This window comes from Panthera tigris, chromosome B2 (genome assembly GCF_018350195.1).
Source record: "Panthera tigris isolate Pti1 chromosome B2, P.tigris_Pti1_mat1.1, whole genome shotgun sequence".
NCBI classification, from domain to species: domain Eukaryota; kingdom Metazoa; phylum Chordata; class Mammalia; order Carnivora; family Felidae; genus Panthera; species Panthera tigris.
Window position 1 is genome coordinate 11,206,473 of NC_056664.1, and position 26,040 is coordinate 11,232,512.

Sequence of the window (26,040 nt, forward strand, 5' to 3'; positions counted from 1 at the left end):
GGTCCCCGCCTTCGCCTTTGCCGCGGCGCTGGCCCCGCCCTGGCCATTTCCGCCGCTGCGCAAGCCGGGGCGCCTGGGGCGGGGGGCGGGGTCTGAACTCCGGGGAGGGGGCGGGCCCGGGGGCGGGACGCGCAGTCCCGGCCCTTCGGGCACAAGGCGGCGCGGGAGCCAGCTGCGGGGTCCCGGCTGCGAGCTGCGCGCGAGGTAGGCTCTGTTGCGCGCGGAGAGGGTGCGGGAGAAATGGCTAGCCTTGCTGGGTGCGAGCCTGTGGTCGGATTCCGGAATGGGGCATCCTGACGACCGTGGGCAGCCCAGCAATGTACGCCCTGAAACGGGATCAGGAAGCAGAGTGGGATCTGGGGAATAACGAGGTCGCGCCGTGAATGACCTTTCTGAGTCCAGGATTTAAAGTGCCCCTAAAGCATCGTCCTCTATTAGTAGTTTTTAAGAAAAGGGAAATACTCGTTTAATGGTCAGTGATGCTCTGGGGGCGAGGGCAGGGGTGAGGGTAGGGGTAGGGGGGTGGGAACTGGGGTGCCGTAAAGATTTTGTCTTGCTCCAAGGCTGTTATACCGTTGTATGCATGTTTTAAGAGCCATACTCTTAAAATTTTGCACCTTAGAGAAGTTATTCTTCAACTTAGCAACATTTAAAAATAAATCTAGGGGGCGCCCGTGTGGTTCAGGGGGGTTGAGTGGCCCACTTTTGATTAACGCTCAGGTCATGATCCCAGGGTTGTGAGATGAAACCTGGCATCCGGGTCAGGAGCCTGGAGCCTGCTTAAGATTCTCTCCGCCTCTGCCCCCTCTCCCCTGCTCATATGCGAGCTCTCTCTGTAAAAATAATAAAAATAAATCGAAAGTAGAAAGATTTTTTTTTGAAGAGGTGAGAGAGGAAACCAGACTTGAGAGTCCACCCACGGAGGACTTGGGGGCCAAACTAGCACATCTGTTTCTGTGTATGGGTAGGAGTAATTGTGAATTTTGCCTTTCCTGACTGTTATAATTTGCACTTTTCTTAAAAAAAATTTTTGAGGGGCGCCTGGGCGGCTCAGTTGGTTGAGCAGCCGACTTCGGCTCAGGTCATGATCTTGCGGTCCATGAGTTCGAGCCCCGCGTCAGGCTCTGTGCTGACCACTCGGAGCCTGGAGCCTGTTTCAGATTCTGGGTCTCCCTCTCTCTCTGACCCTCCCCCGTTCATGCTCTGACCCAAAATCAAGACTCTGGATGCTTAACTGACTGAGTCACCCAGGCAACCCTATAATTCACACTTTTATCTTATTATAAAAAGAAACGTTTTACTTCTCTAAAAAAGCATGTGGGCAAGTATCCACTGAGATGCTCATAGAACAGCTAAGAGGTGGTTAAGTTATATACATGATGTTAACTTTTGTTTCAAGTTTGTGTGAAAGGAATAAAAGTGTACAATTCCAGATTGCCCTGGTTTTATGATAAAATTCTGTTTCCTTTTTGTTTTAAATAGAGAACTGCTTTATGAGAGCTCAAGCTGAGGTTCCAGAGTTTCTTGCTGAAAATGTAGATGGCAACACTGCTCCTCTTTTTTGCTTTTCTGTACCCAATGTAATCAGATACTTCCCCCGACCTCTCAGAAAACTGAAAGTCACCTCCTGACATCAGCAGGACCTTGCAAAAGCATTTGTTAACAAATATTGGCTGAGAAGTGAATTTATGTTCCCAGTTGCAAGGGAGGTGCCTTCTCCGTAAATCCTAAGCACCCTAGAACCAAACTTTGCAGTAAAGGGAACTTTTCCAAAAACACCTGCTCTTATGTAATGTTTACTATTCTCATTGATAAATCATTAAATTAAACCCGCCAATAGTAGCATGTGAGTATACTCCAAACTAAAATAGTTTCACTAATGATTCAAATAATTATGTTAGAATGTTAGAATTATTGGTGTTACATTGTCCTTAGTATAACAACGTTCACATTGAAAGGACAGGCATTTTCCTCATATGTTCAGAGGGACTTGCAGCTATATTCAAGTGTCTTTTTTTTCCCCCAGTTCCATTGTGTGCCTTTTCCCGTGCAAAAAAGAAACTGCAAGAAAAATTATTTGAAAACACCAACTTATGGAATAGAGATGGGATATCAAACCCACATATCTAATTTTGCGCCTTCCTAAAACCCCACCAAAACAGCAATAGGGTAGGGAGGACAGGTGAGACAAAAACCATAAAACTGCAGATGGACAAGTGGTAAAGGATTTTGCAGACTGAGGAAAGCTAAATTCTTTTTTTTTTTTTTTTAAAGTAAGCTCCATGCCCAACATGGGGCTTGAACTCATGACCCTAAGATCAAGAGTCACATGTTCTACCAGCTGAGCCAGCCACGCACCCCTCAAGAAAGCTAAGCTATAAACCAGTGTTGGGGAAAGCCAATAAGCAACCCCATTCGAATTATAGAATCCCCCAAATGCTCAGGAATTAGCAGCACCAGGTTCCTCTGGGACGTGGGAGAGTGTGGTTGAAACTAGGAGCATTACTTGAAATTCTGGTTCAGAAAAGACTAAATCTCCAGATCCCTTTACCAACTCCCTGCAACAAGGTGTCTGTCTCTTGCCACACCAGCAGACTTGGGGAGTTTATTCCCTGCAGAAGGTAAGGAGTCTCTGCACTAGGGAGATACAAATACACAGTTGGGGATTTGAGTGCCATATTGAGAATGGAGATTAATTGAACACAAGCAAACTGAATGCTGGGGCCCTCTCACTTCTGTCCTTTTCTTATGTGAGTATAGAACCATGGCTTCCAAGAACTTGATCCTTATCACAGGGACTGACAGATCCATCTATGGAAAGTCTGCCCAGTCAAAAAAAGACAAAGATAGTGACATCTAGGTTTCCAAATGAAATCCACTCACATCATCCTTAAGGTGCAGCTTACAGTCAGTGAACCCACCCACATACTTAAACATCTAATCAGCTTTTTGGTACTGCTCTTAAATATGAGCAGATAAAAAGAATTGCTAGGCATTTAAGGAAAGTCACTAGTTGGAAAGACAGAAGACAAAAAAACAGAAAAAGTGACTCATAAGCAGCAGACTATGCAGATAAATAAGAGAAAATATTACATCTATTCTATATATGAAATAACAAAGTAATATAAAAAGAACATCAGAAACAAAAAATGAGCTATTGAAAATTAAAGACTTGATAGCAGGAAAGAAAAACCAAATAAAAAATTTTGTTTAAAAACTAAATAGAAAGGTAGAAGGATAAAAATTAAGGCAGTCTCTCAGAAAATAGAGCAAAAAGATGAACAGCTGGAAAATGGGAACAAAAATACTAGAAATTTACAATACTAGGTCAGGAGGCTCTACAGCCAAATAAAAGAGGTCTGAGAAAGAGAAAGAGAATCAAAAGAGGGACATAAATTATTATCTGAATAATTCAAGAATGTTTCCAGCATTGAGGGATATGACATTTCCAGATTGAAAAACTCAACCAAATTGTTGAAAGCAGATTCAAAAGAAGGCACAGAATTATGAAATCGGAAAAACTAGGGTCAAAGAAGAGCCTTGAGAGAGAGCAAAACATTGACCTTCTGGAAAATATCAGGATCAGAATGTCTTTGAACTTAAGCAATACCCCTGGAAGCTAGAAGACAATGGAACTACTTTTTTCAAAATTGTGAGAGGAAAAGATTTCTAACCAAGAATTCTATACCCAGCAAAACTATATGCATCAAGGATCTGGAATAGTATGAAGACATGTCGTACATGCAGAATCACAAAAACCTTTTCTCCTGTGCACCCTTTCTTAGAAAGCTGTTGAAAGTTGTGCTTCACCCTTTTGGGTGAATAACCAAAAAAAGAGGAAAAGAAAGGATAAAAGAAAGGGAATCATTAAAAGAGAAGGAGATCTTCAGGGTGATGAACAAGAGTGATCCCAGAATGCTAGCTATGCAGTGGGAACAGGGAACATTCAGGCCAGAAGGCTCCCAGAGAGTCCCCTCCAAGATGATGCTATTGGTAGAATATCTGATAAGAGATTGAGAGTGTACTGATAGGAGATTGGGACAATTGGTAGAGCTTAGAGTTGAACTAGTAACAGGTACATAGGGATTTTATATAAATGAAAAAGTAAGACAGCTATTAACTAGAAAATAAAAAGTTGTACAGAAAAGTAATCATAGAATACTATGTGGTTCAGCTGTGAATAGTATTTAACTAGTCATAATAATGTTCACTCCAAATGTTTGATCAAAAATAGGCCATGTCTATTGGGGCATCTGGGTAGCTTAGTCGATTAAGAATCCAGCTCCCAGTTTGGGCTTAGGTCATGATCTCATGTTTCATGGGTTTGAGCCCTGCATCTGGCTCTATGCTGACAGTACAGAACCTACTTGGGATTCTCTCTCTCTCTACCTCTGTCCCTCCCCTGCATGCGTGTGGTTGCATGCATGCTCTCTCTCTCTCTCTCTCTCAAAAATAAATAAGCATTTTTTTAAAGATGTGATTCAGTTTATTTAAAGATCCTTCCTAATAAGCAATATGAGGTATGCTTCTACAATTAGGCTCACTGAGAAGTAATCTTTTGGATGGCTTTTCCTTGGATGTTGAAATATTTTTAAAAGCCATATTGCTAACGATAATAGGTTTTCTTTTTTTAAGTTTATTTTGAGAGAGAGAACACTGCCATGTGCTTGTGAGTAGGGGAGGTGCAGAGACAGAGAGACAGAGAATAAGGATAATGGGTTTTTATTTCATTTATCGATAGAATTGCGATGCCCTTAAATGACAACATTGTGAATATTTTCCTTGCAGGCATTTAAGGCATCTGTTTGTAAGGCAAAGGTGTGCATGAAACTATGGATGATGCAAGCACTTTAATTGATGTTAAAGAGTACTCCGATACCGAGGTACAGAAAAACCGAGTACTAACTCTGGAAGAATGGCGAGAAAAGTGGGTGGACGGCAAAATTGGATTTCATCAAGAACAAGGACATCAGTAAGAAATGTTTGGTATATAACAGAGAAATGCTCCATCAGAAACTGAGTTTGGAAATAGAAATAATAATATAGGTACACAATATATGACTGATTATAAAGTGTACGTTTTTAATTTTTCACCTTTTATCATCTCTGAAATACAGCGCATCTCTGGCATGTCTTAGGTTTATCAGCAATGTTAGCTCTTCCCGGGGGTATAGATAATGGTGTCTTACAATTGAAGGCATCTGAGATTTATGAAATATATCTTTTTTTTAAGCCCCTGTAGCATCTGCATGTTGGTCATACACATTTATATATATGGCAGATGCCCACATTAACGCGTGTATCTCTTTATACTGAAAGGTGGCAATGTTCTGACTTTGCTTTCCAATAGCATGTGTTCAAATGTAAAGTGTTATCTATATAATACTTTTTCTTCCTGTATGTAGGAAAAGAAGCTGAGAAAAATTAATACATGAAATAGGATGCTGAGCAATGTGTTAGTAGTGGTAAGCTTTGAAGCAGTAGCAATGTATCATGGGCCAGTGCTAAGTAAAGTGGTCAGACTTGTTCTAGGCAGCTACTCTGACTTCCCAGGGGATGACGACATCATCATCATCATCATCACTATCACTGTATTTGTACACTGAGTGGTAGTTGGGGCATCTTCCCAGAGCCATTATATGGGTTATCTTTGTCATGTGGGTGGCCTTAGAAGAGCCACATCTCTACAGAGGGAATTAACTACAGAATCAAACTTTCCAGAGTCTCAGACGTGAGTACACATTTAGATAGCTTCTCATAAAATGAATGTTGAAAAATTCAGTGGGTCCAGCGGCTCCCCATCTCTCTCTCTCTCTCTCTCTCTCTCTCTCACTCACTCTCACTCTCTCTCTCTCTCTCTCTCACACACACACACACACACACACACACACACACACGCATACATTGGGGAATTAATAAAGAATTTTTAAAACCTATCAACCAAGAAAAATAACTTTTAATTACAAATGAGGAAAGTTCCAGGGTTAAGTCAGATGTCAGATGACTTACTAGCTGTTGACTAAACAAGTTATTTAACCTTCTTTTTCTTCTTATGTAAACTGGAGAGTGTAACAATGAATGTTACCTATTTTGTAAAGTCGTAGGGAATATTAAGTGAGATGGTGCATGAAAAGTACTTAGCATCATGTGATTGTAATCCTTTCCTCTGTGCATTAGGCTAAAGAAAACAAATCTTTTTTTTTCTCCCCAGATTATTAAAGAAGCATTTGGATACTTTCCTTAAAGGCGAGAATGTTCTGAGAGTATTTTTTCCTCTTTGTGGAAAAGCAGTTGAGATGAAATGGTAAGAGCAGATGGGCATTAACACACTTTCTTGACTTGATGACAAATACTTTAGGTGAATGTTTTAAAAGATACAGGTTTAAAAGCTCCACTCTCAGGAAATATACAGGGATCCTTTATTTTTGGTGGATTATTACTGCTGGGTTCGTAGAGATAATATTCTCTGTAAGACACAGCAGAAACAGAGGTGTGGCCTTTATTGGGTTTCTAAGAAAAATTATCATTTATTTATAATCCTATAAATATAATTATAATTTGGAACCAGTGGTGGGGTCTCAAGGCGTGCAGGCGGCTAACCTTTTCTCTTAGGTCTGCGACATCTTTGTGCAGTTTCATTTTTGTAGGTGGTTTAGGAATTTGGCTGAGTTAATTTTAGATAGTTTGATTAGAGGTGGTCAGAAAAATTCAAAACAAATTACATCTCTTGGGCAATGCAACATGTAGCCCACGGTTCAACTCCGCTCTCCCCTCCCACTACAAGCACATAGGCAATTGTTTTCAAGGATCTGTTACAAAACTGTTGATGAGGAAAGTATTTCTTGTAAGTAATTCTCTGTGGAGAGAACTCACTTTAATTAGCAAGCCACTATTACTGTAGATTATCCAAAAACACAAACCTGGCAATCGTCTTCTATATATGACTCAGTTGCGGTAATCATGCACAGACCTGCTAAGAAGTACCATTAATTTATTACCTTGAGGGGTGCCTGGGTGGCTCAGTCGGTTGAGTGTCTGACTTCAGCTCAGGTCACGGTCTGACGGTTTGTGGGTTCGAGCCCCAGGTCGGGTTCTGCGCTGACAGCTCAGAGCCTGGAGCCTACTTCGGATTCTATGTCTCCCTCTCTCTCTGCCCCTCCCCTGCTTACGCTCTGCTCTCTCTCTCTCAAAAATAAATAAACATTAAAAAAAATTTTTTTTAATTTACAACCTTGAATGTTGAGAATTTTGATCATTAGGCAGGAAAGAAAATTTTAAAGTATTAAAAAGATTAGTAAATGAAAAATTTAGTGACTTGAAGATGCTCCATTTCCTATAAAAATGTAGGTGGCTGACCCACAAAACATGAATGCGTTTGGAGCTGATTTTCAAGTACAGATGTGGCGTTCTTGCAGCCAGCACACCCACAGGCTCAACTTGTAGTAGCTGAGCACCTGTGACATGGCTGACATGGCTTAAAATTCTAGTGTGGCCATGACATTGAGAATATTTAAACTGTATTACTAGACATATCCCCAACCAACTCACTAAACCAGAAGAGTTGCTTTGGAAACTCCTTACAAGAAAAGCATTAACTCTAGAAACAGACGGTCTTATTGCCCCGTGGTTAAGTACTAACCATCTAGCACTAGCAGAGGTTTTGAGACAAGATTAGGAAATGGAATGAGTAAATAGACAATTAAATGTGATTGTCAGATATTTGGATCCAAAGTCATGTGTAACAAAAATACCAGAACTGGGGTGCCTGGGCGGCTCAGTTGGTTAAGCATCTGACTCTTGATCTTGGCTCAGGTCATGATCTCACGGTCCGTGAGTTCAAGCCCCATGTGGGGCTCTGCACTGACCACGCGGAGCCTGCTTAGGATTCCGTCCTCTTCTCTCTCTGCCCCTCCCCTCACTCATGTTAGCACACACCCCCCCCCAAAATAAATAAATAAACATTAAAAAAAATACCACAACTAAGCTGTTAGAATTGCGAGTAAGTTATTATATTAGAAGATTTTTCATTTATGTATCTAATTTGTGTATTAGGGTCTGTACAGATACCAGATGTGAATAGATAACTATGAGGCGAGGCCCAAAAGTGTTAAAATAAAATGTTTAAGACATTTTCTTAGGTTTTTTTAAGGATGGTATATTCCAATATAATCCAGCCTATGCCAGTCTATAATAGGCTATATTTTGTTTTCCATATGTCAAATATAAATAAAAATCTTCACAGCCAGTTTGGATAACTTTGTAGGAAGAATTAAAAAAAAAAAAAATTCCCTGGAGACACCTGGGAATTCTCTGGCTCAGTTAGTAGAGCATGCACCTCTTGATCTCAGGGTAGTGAGTCCAAGCCCCACATTGGGCATGGAACCTACTTAATAAAAGTAAAAAAACTTTTTTTTTTCCAATTGTTTAATATATAAACAAATAATAAAATAAAATATTCCCTGTATATTAACTTATGAATTTAGGAGGAAATATGAAAGACCAGTTATTCATATGTTTATCTTAGAGCTGTAAAACAGTTCACTCTCTGACCTCATTGAAAGTGGTAGTCTTGTGTGGACGATAGGTACAATCCGTTCTGCTGTACCTCGTTTCGAAAATGCTGTTTTCACTCTAACTCCACTGATAAATCAGGGGACGATTTGAGCGTGACGTGAATTTCACCTTCACTTACGTGTAATTTCCTCTACAAGAAACATGAAGGAAGAGCGGAAAACTACAGGCAGCTGTGTGTGAAGGGACAAAACACACCCATGCACACACCCCACACAGTTCCTGGACACCTCAGTTCACCTGTGTGCTGTGAGCCACTCCTATCCACAGCTGTCGTTAGAACTTTCCGGTCACCCCCATTGTATCAGTGCACAATAACTTACAAGTTGCCTCCCTTCCAACATTCACTTCTATGAGTAAGCTTCAGGTCTTTCTCCATGTCACATTGCCACACGCTAGTATTTATATATTTTGTAACCATATAACAGGCGTAAAACTGTGCCACCATTTCTATCAGGTTCCTGTCTTTCTTCTTTTTCTCTCTTTCTTGGTAAGATGTTATTTATTTTTTAGGAGATCTCTACACCCAACGTGGGGCTCAAACTCACAACCCCAAGGTCAAGAGTCACATGCTCTACTGACTGAGATGGCCAGGCACCCTCTGTTTGTCTTTTTAATAGTGTGGCACTGACGAGAATTGTTTTTTTTCTTATGTATTATTTATGCAGTTTGTTTCTAAATTTTCACTGTATATTTTTGAGAAAATCCGGAGTCACAGAGTTAAGTTATGGCAAATGTGTAACAGCTTTTCAAAAAAAAAAAAAACTAAGGTCTGATTGACATATAACATGGCACTAGTTTTAGGTGTATAATGATTTGATATTCGTATATATTGCAAAATGATCTCCACAATAAGTGTAGTTAACATCCCTCACCATACATAGTGGGAGAATTTTTTTTTCTTGTGATGAGGACTTTTAAGATCCACTCTTTCAGCAACTTTCAAATATTCAGTATGGCATTAACTATAATACTGTATAACATGCTATGCATTACATCCCCATGGCTTACTTATTTTCTAACTGGGAATTTTGACCCTTTCACTCATTTTGACTACATTCTGCCCCTGCCTCTGGCAACCACCTGTCTGTTCCCTGAATCTATGAGCCTTTTTTTCTTTCTTTTTTTTTAGATTCTACATATAAGTGAGGCCATACTGTATTTGTTTTTCTCTGTTAAACTTAATTCATTTAACACAATGCCCTTAAGGTCCATTCATGTAGTCACAAATGGCAAGATTTCTTTTTTTTTTTTTAAGTTTATTTATTTATTTTTAAGAGAGGCAGAGACAGCATGAGCAGGGGAAGGGCAGAGAGAGAATCCCAAGCAGGCTCCGTGCCAAATGGCTGAATAATGTTCCACTGTGACAAAGTTTTTTTATTTGTGCCCCAACCCGCACTTTCCCCATAAGCCTTTCGATTTTTATTGCATAATTTTGCATTGCACAGTGATTTTTAGGGATGCCTATGTTGCATTATAGCAGAACTGACTGTATGTGTTTGTTTAATTTGACATGAATCAGTACTGTGCCTAGATATTTGTGCTACTAGGGCTGTTTCCCCCGGAGTCAAGATCCCACAGCTGTGAATTCTGTAATTACACAACTTAGAAGGAAAACACTAGTTATTTGTATATGGCAATTCGATACGTTTCTGGATAGTGTTGATGGTAAGTAAATGGAAATTGTAAGATTATAGAAATGGACGCTAACGTCACAGAGCCCTGTGCCCAGTACCATGGCTCCTAGCCACGTGTGACGATTTGAATTTAAATCACACTAGCCACATCTCCAATGCCCAGTAGCCAATGTGCTTAGTGGCCAGTGGATTGGACAATACAGGTACAGACCCCTTTGTCATCACAGAAAGTTTTAATGGACAGGGCTAATTTAGAGAAATTAAAAAGCATTTCTAATCCACAGAATGCTTTTAAATAAGAAACTCTTCTAATCAGATCCATTTGTAACAGACCAATGTTTTAAGGTATAGGTTTTCAAATTTTTAATTTTTTCCTAAGGTCATATAAATCAATTATTCAGAATTCCAGGTACCACTAAGCTTGAGAATACATAGATGCACTTCCCTACAAGTTCTGTGAAACCCTGTGAACCTGAGTTTATGCTAATCCCTTAAAATTAAGGGAACTGAATGTTTATTGGCGTATGCTCTTTTATTTAGTAATGTATCCGAAATAAAAATTTTAAGTGTGAATAACATGATTTCATGCAGGTTTGCGGACCGAGGACACTGTGTAGTGGGTGTGGAAATCAGTGAGCTTGGGATTCGGGAATTTTTTACAGAGCAGAATCTTTCTTACTCAGAAGAGCCCATCATGGAAATTCCTGGAGCCAAAGTATTCAAGGTATATTTTGTTTTTGGTAAATAAGTATTTCCGTACCGCCCCACCCCCAGGAAAAGGTTTTTCTTAGAGAAAGTTAAGTTACTGTACAGATGTCACGTGACCCCACTTTATCAGATTCACCAGGACACTATAGCGTTTAAAGAACTAGGGCTTGAAAGGTGATAGCTAGATGTGCACAAATGTATTAAAGAGCTGATGTTGGGGTGCCTGGGTGGCTCAGTTGGTTAAGTGACCAACTTTGGCTCAGGTCGTGACCTCACAGTTTGTGAGTTTGAGCCCCACATCAGGCTCTGTGCTGACAGCTCAGAGCCTGGAGCCTGCTTTGGATTCTGTGTCTCCCTCTCTCTCTGCCCCTCCCCGCTTGTGCTCTGTTTCTCTCTTTCAAGAAAACAAACACACACAAAAAAAATTTTTTTTTAATAGCTGATGTCAAAGCCTATCTATAATCATGATTTTGATTTGGGTTTGTTAGTTTTATTTATAAACAGGCATTCCTGAGAATTTCTTGTGCCACTCCCTGCAAAGGACATTGAAGAGATCAAAACATAGTCCCTGCCCTAAAGAATCTGTCAGCTGACAAGAGAAACACAGAGGAAGCTGTTTGTCACACACAGAGCTAAGTGTAACGACACAGGGTATAAAGGGAATAGACAGGAGAGTCCCCTAACCCAGCCTCGCAGGGCTCGCTGAAGCGTGGTGACGGTCAGGCAGTCTAGTACACATTCTCAGATGCCCCGTGAAGCTGGTCCTTCATCCTGTGCAGGAAGGGTTTTAAGTTGGAGCCTGATGCGGCCAGATTTTCTTTTGAGACGAACCACCCTTGTGGCGTCAGGGAAGCGGCCTCCCGGCAGAGAGACCAGCTGGGAGGCCGCGTGCGGAGGTCCAGGGAAGAGCTCCTGAAGGCTGGCGCCGGGAAAGCCACAGGGCATATAGAGGAACAGGCGGCTCAAAGCAGTGTTTAGGATGTTACACTGGCAGGATTTAAGATTAACTGAGTGGGAATCAGGGGGGAGCTGAGTTTGCCCTTTCAGCCCAGATGACTGGAATGGATGGCAGAGAATAAACGAGAAACAAGCTCAAAGGGCAGAGCAAATGAGTTTTCCTCTCAGGATGATGAGTTTGGGGCCCCTGCCTGGCTCAGTTGGTAGAACGTTCGACTCTTAATCTCCGGGTTGTTAGAGATTACTTTTTTTAAAAAAGTGAGTTTAAGAGGCCTGCGCGATGGTGAAGGTGTAGCTGGCAAATGGCTCTATGTCTCCGGGCGACGTTTGGGCTGGAAATGACGGATTTGGGAGTGGTCTTTGTCCTCTGACCACAGTGAGCCAAGTAGAAAGCTTCGTCTGCTTGGGATAATAATGTGGGAATAAAAGACCACCCAAATGGGAATGAGTGAGGCTGTTTTTTGGTTTTTGGTTTTTTGGTTTTTTAATTTTTTAATGTTTATTCTTGAGAGAGAGAGAGACAGAGTGCAAGTGGGGAGGGGCAGAGAGAGAGAGGAAGACACAGAATCTGAAGCAGGCTCCAGGCTCTGAGCTGTCAGTACAGAGCCCGATGTGGGGCTTGAACCCACGGACCATAAGATCATGACCTGAGCTGAAGTCGGACGCTTAAGCAACTGAGGCATCCAGGCACCCCTGTTTTACTTTTTTAGAGAGAGAGAGAAAGCATGTAAGCAAGGAAGGGCTGAGGGAGAAAAAGAGAGACACACAGAATCCCGAGCAGGCTCCATGCTTTCAGCACAGAGCCTGACACAGGGCTCCATCCCACGACCCTGAGATCACGACCTGAGCCAAAATCAAGAGTCAGACACTTAACTGACTGAGCCACCCAGGCACCCCTAGAACCCAATGACACATCGTCGCAGCAAAGGCTGTGCTTTGGTTTCCCAGGCTAGCGGCCACAGAAGTCACGGGTCCAAGTTCTCTAGTCCTACATGGTCTGGCCATTGTCCACTGTTACATTCAGTCTCTCACAAAGTACTCTCTTTTCTAAATACTGAAACTAATTGTGGGTTAGTAGGAGGCTTGATAGTACTTCATTTTACAGCTTCCTCCCCACTCCCTGCCCCCCACCCCCATTCTCAAGTCATCTAAGAATCCCAGGGTTTACTCAGTTCAGAGACTAGTCTTGGAGTGGTTCTCAGCCCCGGGGGCACATTTGCAAAGGTCTGTGGATCTTTCAAAATTCCCCATCTGAGGGTTCAGCCCAGCTCAGTTAAATCCGAAACTCTAAGGGTGGGGCTGGGGATCAGTAGTACTATTCAAAGCTTCCCAAAGTTGAGACTCACTGGCTGTCCTCCCTGCTGACACACCCACCCCTCTGGGTTGCCCCCCACGGTGCTTCCAGACTGGTCTTTAGAGACCCTTGTCTATTTGTAAGCCTCCGTTGGTGCGTCATTTCAGAATAAAATCCGACAGTTGCCTGTGGACCCCTGGTTTTTCTCTCTTTCATTCATCAGCTCATTGCCTGAGCACCTTGTGGACAGAACTATCCCGGGTTCTAGAGAGCGGGTGTGAATTTGGCACAGCCTCTGACCGCAGTGAGGACAGGCTGGTGGAGCAGAGCCTCGCGGGTCTAAACACTGAATACAGGATGGCCTGTACTGTTCTGGTTGTGTGCCTGAGAACGTGAGAACCCAGAAGACACAACAGGGAGCTGCCTGACAGCCCCGGGGAAAGGCCAATGAGAGGCAGCCTCTGAAACGGTGTCTGGATGTCTCTGCTCACATTACAGGGGAGCGGGCTGGGGGTGTGGCCCAGGGGGGAGTAACATGCCGTGGACTCCGCTTTTCAGGGATGTGAGAAGCCTCGGGGGGTGGGGGTGAGGGTGAAGGGCGAGGAAGGCGAGGTCAGTCCACACAACTGCACTTTGCATGAAATGATGTTAAAAATACCTGACCTGGGCACCTGGATGGCTCAGTCGGTGAAGCGTCCAACTTTGGCTCAGGTCGTGATCTCACAGTCCGCGAGTTCGAGCCCCGCGTCGGGCTCTGTGCTGACAGCTCGGAGCCTGGAGCCTGCTTCGGATTCTGTGTCTCCCTCTCTCTCTCTCTCTCTCTCTCTGCCCCTCCCCTGCTCATACTCTGTCTCTCCCTCTCTCTCCCTCAAAAATAAATAAACATTAAAAAAATTTTTTTTAAATCTGGCCTTTCTCTATCTGCCTTCCTGGTAGTCGGTTGGCCTGTTTACTTATCTTTAACAGTGTCAAAATATCAGGGGTCTGCTAAAGTAAATACTGTTTAGATTGAACAAGCTCTGAAAAGTATAATAGCTAACTAATTCTTCAGGGTTAACTTCTCTCTGATTTTTCTCTTAGAGTTGATCCAAAAGAACCCATATAGGTCTTAAAAAAAAAAACAAAAGCACCATGAGAGCACCATTTTTTAATGAGAGCACCATTAAAAAAATTATTTGCAGTTCAATTCCATTCTTCCTGTTTATTATTTTTTAATGTTTATTTCTGAGAGAGACAGAGAGAGAGAGAGACACAGAGTGTGAGTGGGGGAGGGGCAGAGAGAGAGGGAGACACAGAATCCAAAGCAGGTTCCAGGCTCTGAGCTGTTGGCACAGAGCCCAACACAGGGCTCGAACTCACGAGCTATGAGATCATGACCTGAGCTGAAGTCAGTCACTTAACCAACTGAGCCACCCAGGCACCCCTCATGTTCATTTTTTTAATGTTTATTTATTTATTGAGAGAGAGAGAGAGAGAGAGCTTGAGCACAAGCAGGGGAAGGGTGGGGGGGAGAGAGTCCCAAGCAGGCTTTGCGCTATAAGTGCAGAGCCCAATGAGGGGCTCAATCCCACAAACCCTGAGATCATGACCTGAGCCGAAATCAAGAGTTGGATGCTTAACTCACGGAGCCACCCAGGAGCCCCACATTCTTCATGTTTTTTTTTTTTTAATGTTTATTTACTTTTGGGGGAGGGGACAGAGGGAAAGGGGGAAAAGGAGAGTGGGGGAGGGGCAGAGAGAGAGAAGGGGACAGCGGATCTGAAGCAGGCTCTATGCTGACAGCAGTGAGCCTGATATAGGGCTTACACTCATGAACCATGAGATCATGACCCAAGCCAAAGGCAGACAGACATCCAACTGATTGAGCCACCCAGGCTCCCCACATTCATATTTAACTACATATTCTCTCCCTACCACTTTTACTTTGCCCCTCTTGTCTTCCTTCAGCATTCAGTTATCTCCTAACTAAACCGATTTTTTTTTCCTTGACTTTCATTACAGAGTTCTTCAGGGAACATTTCACTGTACTGTTGCAACCTTTTTGATCTTCCCAGGTAGGACCGAATACCACCTCTGCACTTTTTTTCTAAATTTCCTTTTTAATGTTTATTTACATTTGAGAGAACATGAATGGGGGAGGGTCAGAGAGAGAGGGAGACACAGAATCCGAAGCAGGCTCCAGGCTCTGAGCTGTCAGCACAGAGCCCGACGCGGGGCTTGAACTCACGGATCATGAGATCAAGACCTGAGCCAAAGTCAGACGCTCAACCCACTGAGCCACCCAGGCGCCCCAGCACCTCTGCACCTTTAGTAACTTGAGTGCTTGCCAGGCAGCACTGGGTGGGGGAAGGTCTTTGTATTCCTCCCATTTACTTGCAGTAGCATTGATTTGAATCTGTGCTCTGCCATTCTTTTTGCTACAGCCTACGTGTCTGCACACTAGATCATCTTTGTCCCTGGATAGCTTCCAGAACATGGAAAACAGTCTTACAACTCTAGGCAGGTAGGGGAAAAGGAAGGGAGAGCAAGACAATGTCTACGCTTCACACCTGGTCTGTAACAGAAAGGAATTTCGAAGTGCAGAAGGTGGTGACATCCCATCTCCGGAAAGTCCCGGATATTTGTTGTCGCACATAGTTCTCGGGGCCTCCTTCGTGCTCCCAGGTCAGAGTGGAAGGGGGAGGCTCCTGCCACCGGCCCCTACGACTGGAAGGAGCTCCCCATACCCGCATCAACACGTCCCTGGAGGCTCTGAAAAAGCAGACAGGAGATCCTTAACAGCCGGCGAAGTACCAGCATGCACCACGGGGGGCGCTGTTCATCTTGTTCAAGACTTGATTTTTCTTATTTAAGCTGTTGTATTCTTTCTTTTTCTTCCTGACAGAGTGAACATTGGCAAATTCGACAGGATCTGGGATAGAGGAGCATTAGTTGCTGTTAACCCAGGCGATCGTAAATGGTTAGTAATTTGGTTTCTTTAATTATGTTGGCGTTTCCTTTTTGGCCTTCTTAATTTAATACGCTGTACTTTTTCTGAGCTCCAGAAAATTAGACTTTTACTATTTTGAAATAGCTTACTGTGTCCGGCATCAGAAGACCTACGTCCAAAACCCCCTTTGTGTGAAAGGGTAGGATTTGGCCCTGCAGGCCTGGGGCAAGTCTTGTGGCACCGTCCCTTCTGAGCTGTGTTGCCTTGATCAAAGGATTCACCTTCACCAGGTTTCAGTTTACTCTGCACAAGAGCAGCTCACCTGCTGACACCACCCCGTCCGCCTCCACTGACATCACCAGGTGGCCGCTGTCTGGCACTTGCTGCGCCAGCCATTGCTGGAAACGTTCTATCAACACTTGGAATCTACCAAACAATCCTGTGGGGTATATGCTACCATTATTCCCATTTTACAGATGAGATTATGGTCAAAGAGATTAACTTTTTTGGGGCGCCTGGGTGGCTCCGTCGGTGAAGCAACCGACTTCAGCTCAGGTCATGATCTCACAGTTTGTGGGTTCAAACCCCGCATCAGGCTCTGTGCTGACAGCTCGGAGCCCGGAGCCTGCTTCTCCCTCTCTCTGCCCCTCCCCCACTCATGCTCGCTTGCTCGCTCGCTCGCTCTCCCTCTCTCTCTCTCTCTCAAAAATGGAAAAAATAAACATTACAAAAAATTAAAAAAACAAACAAAGAGATTAAGTTGCTTGGGCAAAGTTAGGCAGCTAAAACACAACAGAATTGAAATTCTGACCGAGGGAGTTTGGTCAAAGCCCACGCTCGTGATCCCTACGTTATTCTATCTGCAAGGGTGCTTGTGGGGGTTAAAAGGAAAGACATATGTGGGAAGTGCCTGTCTGCTCTCCATAACTGCTAAATATTAGCTGCTATTATGTCAGAGATTTTGTTATTGCCCATTCTTATCGCACCTCGTCTTATTAGAAAATAAAATATGAGAAAGCACACTATGTAATGGGCTCTCCTATGTACTTTCCAATTCAAATATCATTCACATGCTTACTTGGAGATAGCATATAAATGTTGAATTATTTAGTCCTGTAGAGGCAGACTCTTTTTTTTTTTTTTTTAAGTTTATTTGTTTTGAGAGAGACAGAGCATAAACAGAGGAGGGGCAGAGAGAGAAGGAGAGAGAGAATCCCAAGCAGGCTCTGTCAACAGGAAGCCCCGTGCCAGGGCTGGGTTCAGGAGCCATGAGATCACAACCCTGCTGAAATCAAGAGTCGAACACCCAACCGACTGAGCCCCCCCAGGTGCCCCTAGAGGCAGACTAGGATTCCATGCACATCAGTGAAATAAAATAATTTATTTAAAAAAAATTTTTTTAACGTTTATTTATTTTTGAGACAGAGACAGAGCATGAATGGGGGAGGGTCAGAGAGAGGGAGACACAGAATCTGAAACAGGCTCCAGGCTCTGAGTGGTCAGCACAGAGCCCGACGCAGGGCTTGAACTCACGGACCGCGAGATCATGACCTGAGCCGAAGTCAGACACTTAACCGACTGAGCCACCCAGGCGCCCCAAACCTAATCTCCTTTAAGTAGACCATGCCACATTTTCTTTTTTTTTTTTAATTATTTTTTTATTAATTTTTTTTAAATTTACATCCAAATTAGTTAGCATATTGTGCAACAATGATTTCAGGAGTAGATTCCTTAGTGCCCCTTACCCATTTAGCCCACCCCCCACACACACACACACCTCCTCCAGTAATCCTCTGTTTGTTCTCCATAGTTAAGAGCCTGTGAGGTTTTTTCCCCCTCCCTGTTTTTATATTATTTTTGCTTCCCTTCCCTTATGTGCCTCTGTTTTGTCCCTTTTTTTTTTTTTAATTTTTTTTTTTAACGTTTATGTATTTTTGAGACAGAGAGAGACAGAGCATGAACAGGGGAGGGGCAGAGAGAGAGGGAGACACAGAATCCGAAACAGGCTCCAGGCTCTGAGCTGTCAGCACAGAGCCCGACGCGGGGCTCGAACTCACAGACCGTGAGATCATGACCTGAGCCAAAGTCGGACGCTTAACCGACCAAGCCACCCAGGCGCCCCTGTTTTGTCTCTTAAAGTCCTCATATGAGTGAGGTCATATGATATTTGTCTTTCTCTGACTAATTTCACTTAGCATAATACCCTCCAGTTCCATCCGCGTAACTGCAAAGATTTTATTTTCAAGTAATCTCTACACCCATCATGGGGTTCAAACTCACAATCTCGAGATCAAGAGTCACATGCTCCACTGACTGAGCCAGCCAGCCCCCCAACCATGCCACATTTTCTTAATATATATTTTCCTTCAGTGATAATGTTTATTTACAGAGACAGAGCATGACTGAGGGAGGGGCAGAGAGAGAGGGAAACACAGAATCTGAAGCAGGCTTGAGGCTCTGAGCTGTCAGCACAGAGCCTGATGCAGGACTTGAACTCACGCACTGCGAAATCATGGCCTGAACCAATTGAGCCACCCAGGCGCCCCATTAGGCGATAATTCTCACGTCTGTTCCCCTCTCTCTTTCTTTGCCACTCCTTCTCCTTCACCTCTTTTCTGGAACCTTCCCCTTCCTCATGTACCTAAAAGTTGTAATTCCCTAAGGGACCATCGTTAGCATTTGCTTGTGGCTGCCTATCTCTTACCCTTGGTCTTTACTGAGCACATCAATTTTTTTACTGTCATTCAGTTATTCAACAAATGCGCAGAGTTCCTACTGTGTTCTAAATATATATGGGGAAATCACGGAAAAAATCATACATGGTATTTGCCCTCACCGTTTTTATATTCCTAGCTCTGTTCTTTCTCTCAAACATCTGCATCACATTCCAGTGTTTGCATTGCATTTCTTGTGGGACATCAGTGTGCTTTATCAACTTAAAGTACCACATGAAGCCTCTTTGTTTATAATACACCACATATGTATACTGACCCCGATTCTGCTAAGCATCTGCCTTTGTATGTGTTTCCTATGCCCTGAGGATGTTCATCGTCTCTGAGGTTCCCCTTCTCGGGGCTTTGGTTTGTGTGGTTAAAATCCATAAGGCAGTGGGGAGCAAACTGGGAGTCACAGAGCTCACTATGAGGGCACAGATGATGCACATTGTGTTATTTTCCCGCAGGCTGGCAGAGTATATATTTAGCACATAGTCAGAGCTTAATAAATACTTGTAAAATAAACAAATGAAAGCAAACTAGATGCAGAGCAAAGAAAATACACTGTTTCCTACCAGCCACTATCACCTCCTCTGTGCTAGATATAAAGACCATCTTGGGGTGCCTGGGTGGCTCAGTCGGTTGGGCATCCGACTTCGGCTTAGGTCACGATCTCGCGGTCCGTGAGTTCGAGCCCCGCGTCGGGCTCTGGGCTGATGGCTCAGAGCCTGAAGCCTGCTTCCGATTCTGTGTCTCCCTCTCTCTCTGTCCCTCCCCCGTTCATGCTCTGTCTCTCTCTGTCTCAAAAATAAATAAAAAACGTTAAAAAAAAATTTTTTTAAAGACCATCTAAGTGGCCTCTGGACTGTTATTTCATGGTTAATAAAGAGTAGTGAGATCCCCATCTAGAAGTCTTGAGTAGGGAATCCAGTCCTAGCTTGGGTTCCCTGATTCCCCTGCTGTCTTTCCTCCGAGCCCAGCCGTGTGTGTGTGTGTGTGTGTGTGTGTGTGTGTGTGAGAGAGAGAGAGAGAGAGAGAGAGAGAGATATCACAGCTCCAAGTACACCTGAGAACATGCTGGCCTCTCTTACCAGAATAACAACTTACTTTCAGCCAATAGAAAGATCTTTTTCTTTATCTTGGTCCTTGTACTTAACATGTTAATACCTTATCTCATTCTTGTCATTAAACTGGGCATCTTTCTGCTTTGACCGCATACAGGCAAGTCCTGAGATGTTGGCTGCTCCCAGGTCTCCTGCCTAACATGAATCAGCGGGGTGTACCTCTCTGTCATTTTTCTGAATTTCTTGAAAGTGGCTGAGAAAGTCCACATTCCAAAAGGAATGAAGTATGTCAGTCCTAAGAAACCCTGCCAAACCAGTCTGACTGATCCCCTTCTTGGGGATGACAAGTTAATTCTTCCTTCCTAAGACCAAGAATCAGAAAGTTAAGTAAAGATCTGTTAGTGGGGCACATGCGTGGCTCAGTTAAGTGTCCGACTTGGGCTCAGGTCATGATCTCAGTTTGTGAGTTTGAGCCCCACGTCGGGCTCTGTGCTGACAGCTAGGAGCCTGGAGCCTGCTTCAGATTCTGTGTCTCCCTCTCTCTGCCCTGCTCGCTTTCTCTCTCTCTCTTTCTCTCTCTCTCTCTCTGTCTCAAAAATAAATAAAAACCTTAAAAAATTTTAAAAGAAAAAAGTTTGCTTTGGTCCCATGCTTTCCTTACAAGGACATACAACCCACTCAAGCCCGCCCTAACTGGGGGAGTGTACTAAAGAGAATAACGGAAGCTAACCTGGGTGCTTACCACACCCCAGGCAATGTTGCAAGCATTTCATGTGTATAAACTCACTGACTACTCGGAAAACCCTGAGTCAGTTACTAGTCTTATCCCCATTTTACTGAGGACAAAACTGAGGCATAGGGAGATTGAGAGCTTGTCAAGCTTTCCTAGCCGCTAAGTGCAGGAACTGGGCTTCATGCTCACACACCTGGCAAAGTGCATGCTCCTTATCCCCATGCTGATCCCCTCCCCAGATACTCCCAGAACTGTGCACAGGGATTACAGTATATCCAAGCCCAGTAGAAACCGCTGTACCAAGAGTCAGGGGGCCTCTCTTAGAGCTGCACAGTCTGTCTCTGTCTGCCTGTCCCTCACAGTGTCTCTACCTCCCTGTGCCCCTCTGCTCTGTGCTCCTAACCTGACCTCAGCTTCCTCTGCTTCCTCCATTTCTGCTCCCACATGTCTGACTTCCCACAACCCCCAGCACCAGCACCGCAGCACAGCCCCCCAAAGCTCCAGCTTTCCGTACAATGACGACAGCTAACCAGCACCTCCTTTGTGGGTGTCTCGATTCCGGTCCCCAGTGCAGTCACGTGATGCCCCAACTCAGCATGCTGTACTGCGGTCACTCTGCTGATGGGGCCCATCCGAGTCAGGCCCCCTTTCTGAACCGACCAGACGCGGCTGGGTAGTGGCATCCCCTGCTCGCCGGGCGGGACATGTATGGCAAGGACTGTGCCCATAGCACCCATCATTCATGCTGTACCTGCAGGGCTCTGATTTCACCCTCCCTTGAATTTTTGCCTCTTTGTGAGTCTTGTCCCTCTCCAACTCAGTAGAGGAAAGGGATTGTCTTGTCTTGTACACAGTCTTACATATTATGCCCCTGGAGAGGACCCAGTCACCTGGAATATTGTTAAACTACAGCCTTCCCGGCCCCCACTAGCCCCACCTCTACCGGATCAGGCTCCAAGGATGGAGTGCAAGCAGCCTTTTTTTCAGCAAGTGCTCAGGTGACTGATACCCAGCTGGTCTGGGAGGCCCTGCCCCAGAGCTGACAGCGCTTCCGTAGTATGTGTTCCAAATCGACAGGCCTCCGAGTACCCCATCAGGCCAGAAAGAGCCTCTGCTCACTTCTATGTGACATCTTCTGATCGGGTGAGCCCTGGAAGCCGGCCTCCTTTTGATTCCTAGCTTCACTGTTTCCCAGCTTAGGTGGGTGACGTAATTTGCAGACCCGGTTTCTGACATTTAGAATGCGAATCGACTGCAGATAGTCCTTACAAGAATTTAACTCAGTAATGTAGGTGGAAGTGAACCTGATTTCCCTCCCTGCCTCTCACCCCCCTGCAGGCTTTGCCTTTGTAGAGAAATGTGGCTCAGTCACTTGAGTGTCTGACTCTGGATTTTGGCTCAGGTCGTGATCTCGTGGTTCATGGGATCGAGCCCCACATTGGGCTCTGTGCTGACAGTTCAGAGCCTGCTTGGGATTCTCTCTCCCTCTCTCTCTCTCTGCCTCTTGCCTGCTGATTCATTCTCTCTCTCTCTCTCTCTCAAAATAAATAAATAAACTTGAAAAAAAAAACAAGAGAAATGTAACACCTTACTCTGCTGTGTTCTTTTTAGCTATACAGATATAATGCTGTCCCTAACGAGGAAAGGGTTTCGCTACCTCTTGGCTGTTCTTTCTTATGATCCCACTAAACATCCAGGTAAAGTTTTTTGTTGTTTTTCTTTTTTTCAAAGATGTTGCCTCTTTTCCTGATTTAATTCTATGACATGGATAGCATTATATGCTCCTGATTTAGATCACAGGAAGAATACTGTCTTTTATACATGAAGAAAAGTCTGCTTTGGGCTAATGGAAACAGTAAATGTTTTTTTCCACTTCCCACAAGTTTTCTCGCTCATATTCCATTTTGTTTGCCATTCACAGCTCAGACTGTAGAGGAGAGGAGGAACGGATGGCCCTAATGTAAAAGAAATCTCATGAGCTCTGGAGTAGAAGGAAGAGAGATTGGTTGCCCTGCTTTGGGTAGAGCATATGTGGGTCATCCCTGGTGGTAGGGATGGGTTAGGGGCCCAGACACATCCTCACAGGAAGATGGGCAGGATGAGGATACTGGGAGGGGGGGGGGGGGGTCGGAGGTGTGCAGAAAAATCTCTAAACTATATTTTTTAATTTCTAAAATTTTATAATTTATTGCATTCTTGAATAACAATCTTTGTTTTAAACTTAGAAAAGTGATGTTTTAAGTGTGACGTTTTATAAATATTTACATATGCTAGTATTTTTTTTCTATTTGAGTAAATCAGATCTTAAAACCTCATTTAAAAAATGAGACCTGGGGGGCACCTGGGTGGCTCAGTCAGTTAAGCATCCGACTTTGGCTCAGGTCATGATCTCATGGTTTGTGAGCTCGAGCCCCGCATCGGCCTCTGTGCTGACAGCTCAGAGCCTGGAACCTGCTTCGGATTCTGCGTCTCATTCTCTCTCTGCCCTTCCCCCACTTGTGCTCTGTCTCTCAAAAATAAATAAATGTAAAAAAATAATAATATAAAAAATGAGACCTAGGGTCCATAATTAAGTCTGGAACAATCAGATAGAAATAGAAATTATTGGAGACAGACCTCAGCGCTACTAATCTGATTTAAATTCCATTCCTGAATAGGAGGCTTAAGGCCAGGCCTCTGGGCACAGAACACCACAGGCTCTATCTGAGGGTGGGACTCACAACACCTCAGAAAGGGGCAGCAGCTCAATTTCCTTAAAAGTAAATGGCCTGCAGCAAAGTGGAAGGGATGTGTACAGTGTGAGTGAGCGTTGGAGTCAAGGAAAATCAATACTCAGAAGATGAAGGAAACACTAAGGAATTTGTTCCTCAGCTTCATTCTGATTTAAAAGTTCCCAAGTCCCGAAAACTGGACGACAGGATGCAAAAGAATGAAACTGGACCACAGAGAAGGAAACAATCAACAAAACCAAAAGGCGGCTTATGGAATGGGAGAAAATATTTGCAAATGACCTACTGGATAAAACGTTAGTATACAAAATATATAAAGAACTGATACAACTTAACACCCAAAATACGTATAATCCAATTAAGAAATGGGCAGAAGACATGAATAGACACTTTGCCAAAGACATCCAGATGGCCAACAGACACATGAAAAGGTGCTCAACATCACTCTTCCTCAGAGAAATACAAGTCAAAACCATGATGCGGTATCACCTCACACCTGTCAGAAATGGCTAAAATTAATAAAAAGAAACAACTGGTGTCAGCGAGGATGCAGAGAAAGGGGAACCCTCTTGCACTGTTGATGAGAGTGGTGCAGCCACTCTGGAAAAGAGTATGGAAGTTCCTTAAAAAACTAAAAATAGCCCTGTAATCCAGCAATTGCACAACTAGGTATTTACCCAAAGGATATAAAAATACAGATTCGAGGGATACGTGCACGGTGTTGTTTCTAGCAGCATTATCAACAACAGCCAAATTATAGAAATAGCCCAAATGTTCATTGACTAATGAATGGATAAAGAAGATGTGGAATACGCACACACACATGGAATATTAATCAGCTGCGAAAAAGAATGAAATCTTGCCATTTGCATCAACATGGATGGAGCCAGAGAGTATTATGCTAAGTGAAATAAGTCAGTAAGAGAAAGATAAATACCATATGATTTCACTTATATATGAATTTAAGAAACAAAACAGATAAACATATGGGGCAAAAAAAAGAGAGGCAAGCCAGGAAACAGACTCTTAACTATAGAGAACAAACTGAGGGTTGTTGGATGGGGGGTGGGTGGGGGAATGGGTTTAATTGGTGATAGGGAGTAAGGAGTACACTTGTAGTGATGAGCACTGGGTGTTAATATGTAAGGGAAATTACGTTGTGTATAGAATAAGTGTACCCAGGTCACTGGAAACAGACTGAGAAGCGGGCCCTGAGAATTTCTCTTTAGAATTAGATCTATGGAAATTATTCTTTACCATGTTTCTCTTTCACCTAGGCCCACCGTTTTATGTTCCAGATGCTGAAATTAAAAACTTGTTTGGTAAGTTACTTATATTTTAAATAAAATCAATATCTGTTTTGACCTGGTAACTATTAGTGTCTAGTAATTTTTTTAATATTTATTTATTTATTTATTTATTTATTTATTTATTTATTTATTTATTTTGTGAGAGCATGCGAGCAGAGGGAGGGGCAGAGAGCGACAGGCAAAGAGAGAATCCCAAGCAGGCTCTGGCTCGTCAGCACAGAGCCCGATGTGGGGCTCCATCTCACAACTGTGTGATCATGACCTGAGCCAAAATTAAGAGTCAGACGCTTAACCCACTGAGCCACCCAGGCGCCCCAAATTAGTGTCTAGAAGTGTATAAAATCAAAGTCAAACCATTTTATTGAACACTATTTTATCCTAGAAAAGGGACAGATCTCTGTGATATGCCTTTTTAGCTAAGCGGCGTGTTATGTTAAAGGCATTGAATTCTTTCCGAGAGATGGTAGTTTAATTTAGGTCTTAGGAGTTGTAAGTAGTGATGGTGATTCAGAGTCCAGAGTTTGCTCTTAGCATTTCCCCATTGTCATTCAAAGGCTAAGAAACGTCTTCAGTACTTCTTTTAAATCATTTGATGTGTTTTTAGAAGATTCCCTATCGCATTCTTCATCAACTTAGAAACTCATTCCCCTTTCTTGTTTCAGGTTCAACATGCAACATTCATTGCCTTGAGAAGGTTGATGTTTTTGAAGAACGACATAAAAGTTGGGGAATTGACTACATTGTTGAAAAGTTGTATCTACTTACGGAAAAGTAAATGAGACCAGTAAAAACAAGTAATATCAACATGTTTTTGGGCAATTGATAGTTATGCTAAGGCACGAAAATATACTGGATGGCTCTTGAGAAAAAGCTGTTCACAAATCACATAACAGAGCTTTGCTCAGAAGTATGTATAACTTTGTAGAAAAAAATCATATAAATAAGCTGGTAAAGTAGCTATACAGGAGAGTGTGATGAGATGTTGAAAGAATATACCTGTTTTGCTTAGAAATTACAAGAATTTTTTACAATCGGCATGTCTTATATAATTTTAAAAATTAAAAGTTTTAAAGGGGTACCTGCTGCTCAGTCAGTGGAGCACACGACTCTTGATCTTGGGGTTGTAAATTTGAGCCCCACGTTGGGCGTGGAGATTACTTAAAAATAAAATCTTTAAAAAAATAAATTAATTAAAATTAAAAAACAATTCTATAAACGTAAAATTAAAAATAACAAGTAATTTTTAAATAAAATAAATGCAATGCATGTTAGCTTAAATAGAATAAGGATATATAGATTATTTTAGAGCAATTGAATTGTTTCCAGAGTTTTCTAAAAATTGACCCTCTTTATGAAAATTTAGAACCATTGAGGCCATGTAACACTTTAATAGG

The 26,040-nt window shown here is 43.1% G+C and overlaps 1 protein-coding gene across 3 annotated transcripts; it reads left to right on the plus strand.

Moving 5' to 3' along the window:
- Positions 1-127: 127 nt before the first annotated feature.
- Positions 128-25,759, plus strand: TPMT (thiopurine S-methyltransferase). Of its 3 annotated transcripts, XM_042985640.1 has the most exons (9): positions 128-204; positions 4,789-4,972; positions 6,212-6,304; positions 10,800-10,932; positions 15,169-15,221; positions 16,052-16,126; positions 22,219-22,304; positions 24,614-24,658; positions 25,309-25,759. In XM_042985640.1, exons 2-9 carry the CDS (start codon positions 4,833-4,835, stop codon positions 25,419-25,421), a joined length of 738 nt encoding a protein of 245 aa, XP_042841574.1. In that variant the 5' UTR covers positions 128-204; positions 4,789-4,832; the 3' UTR covers positions 25,422-25,759. The 3 variants fall into 3 exon arrangements, with proteins under 3 accessions (XP_042841574.1, XP_042841575.1, XP_042841576.1); XM_042985641.1 differs by lacking the exons at positions 24,614-24,658; positions 25,309-25,759 and adding an exon at positions 22,529-22,626; XM_042985642.1 differs by lacking the exons at positions 22,219-22,304; positions 24,614-24,658; positions 25,309-25,759 and adding an exon at positions 16,241-16,584.
- The last annotated feature ends 281 nt before the right edge of the window (positions 25,760-26,040 follow it).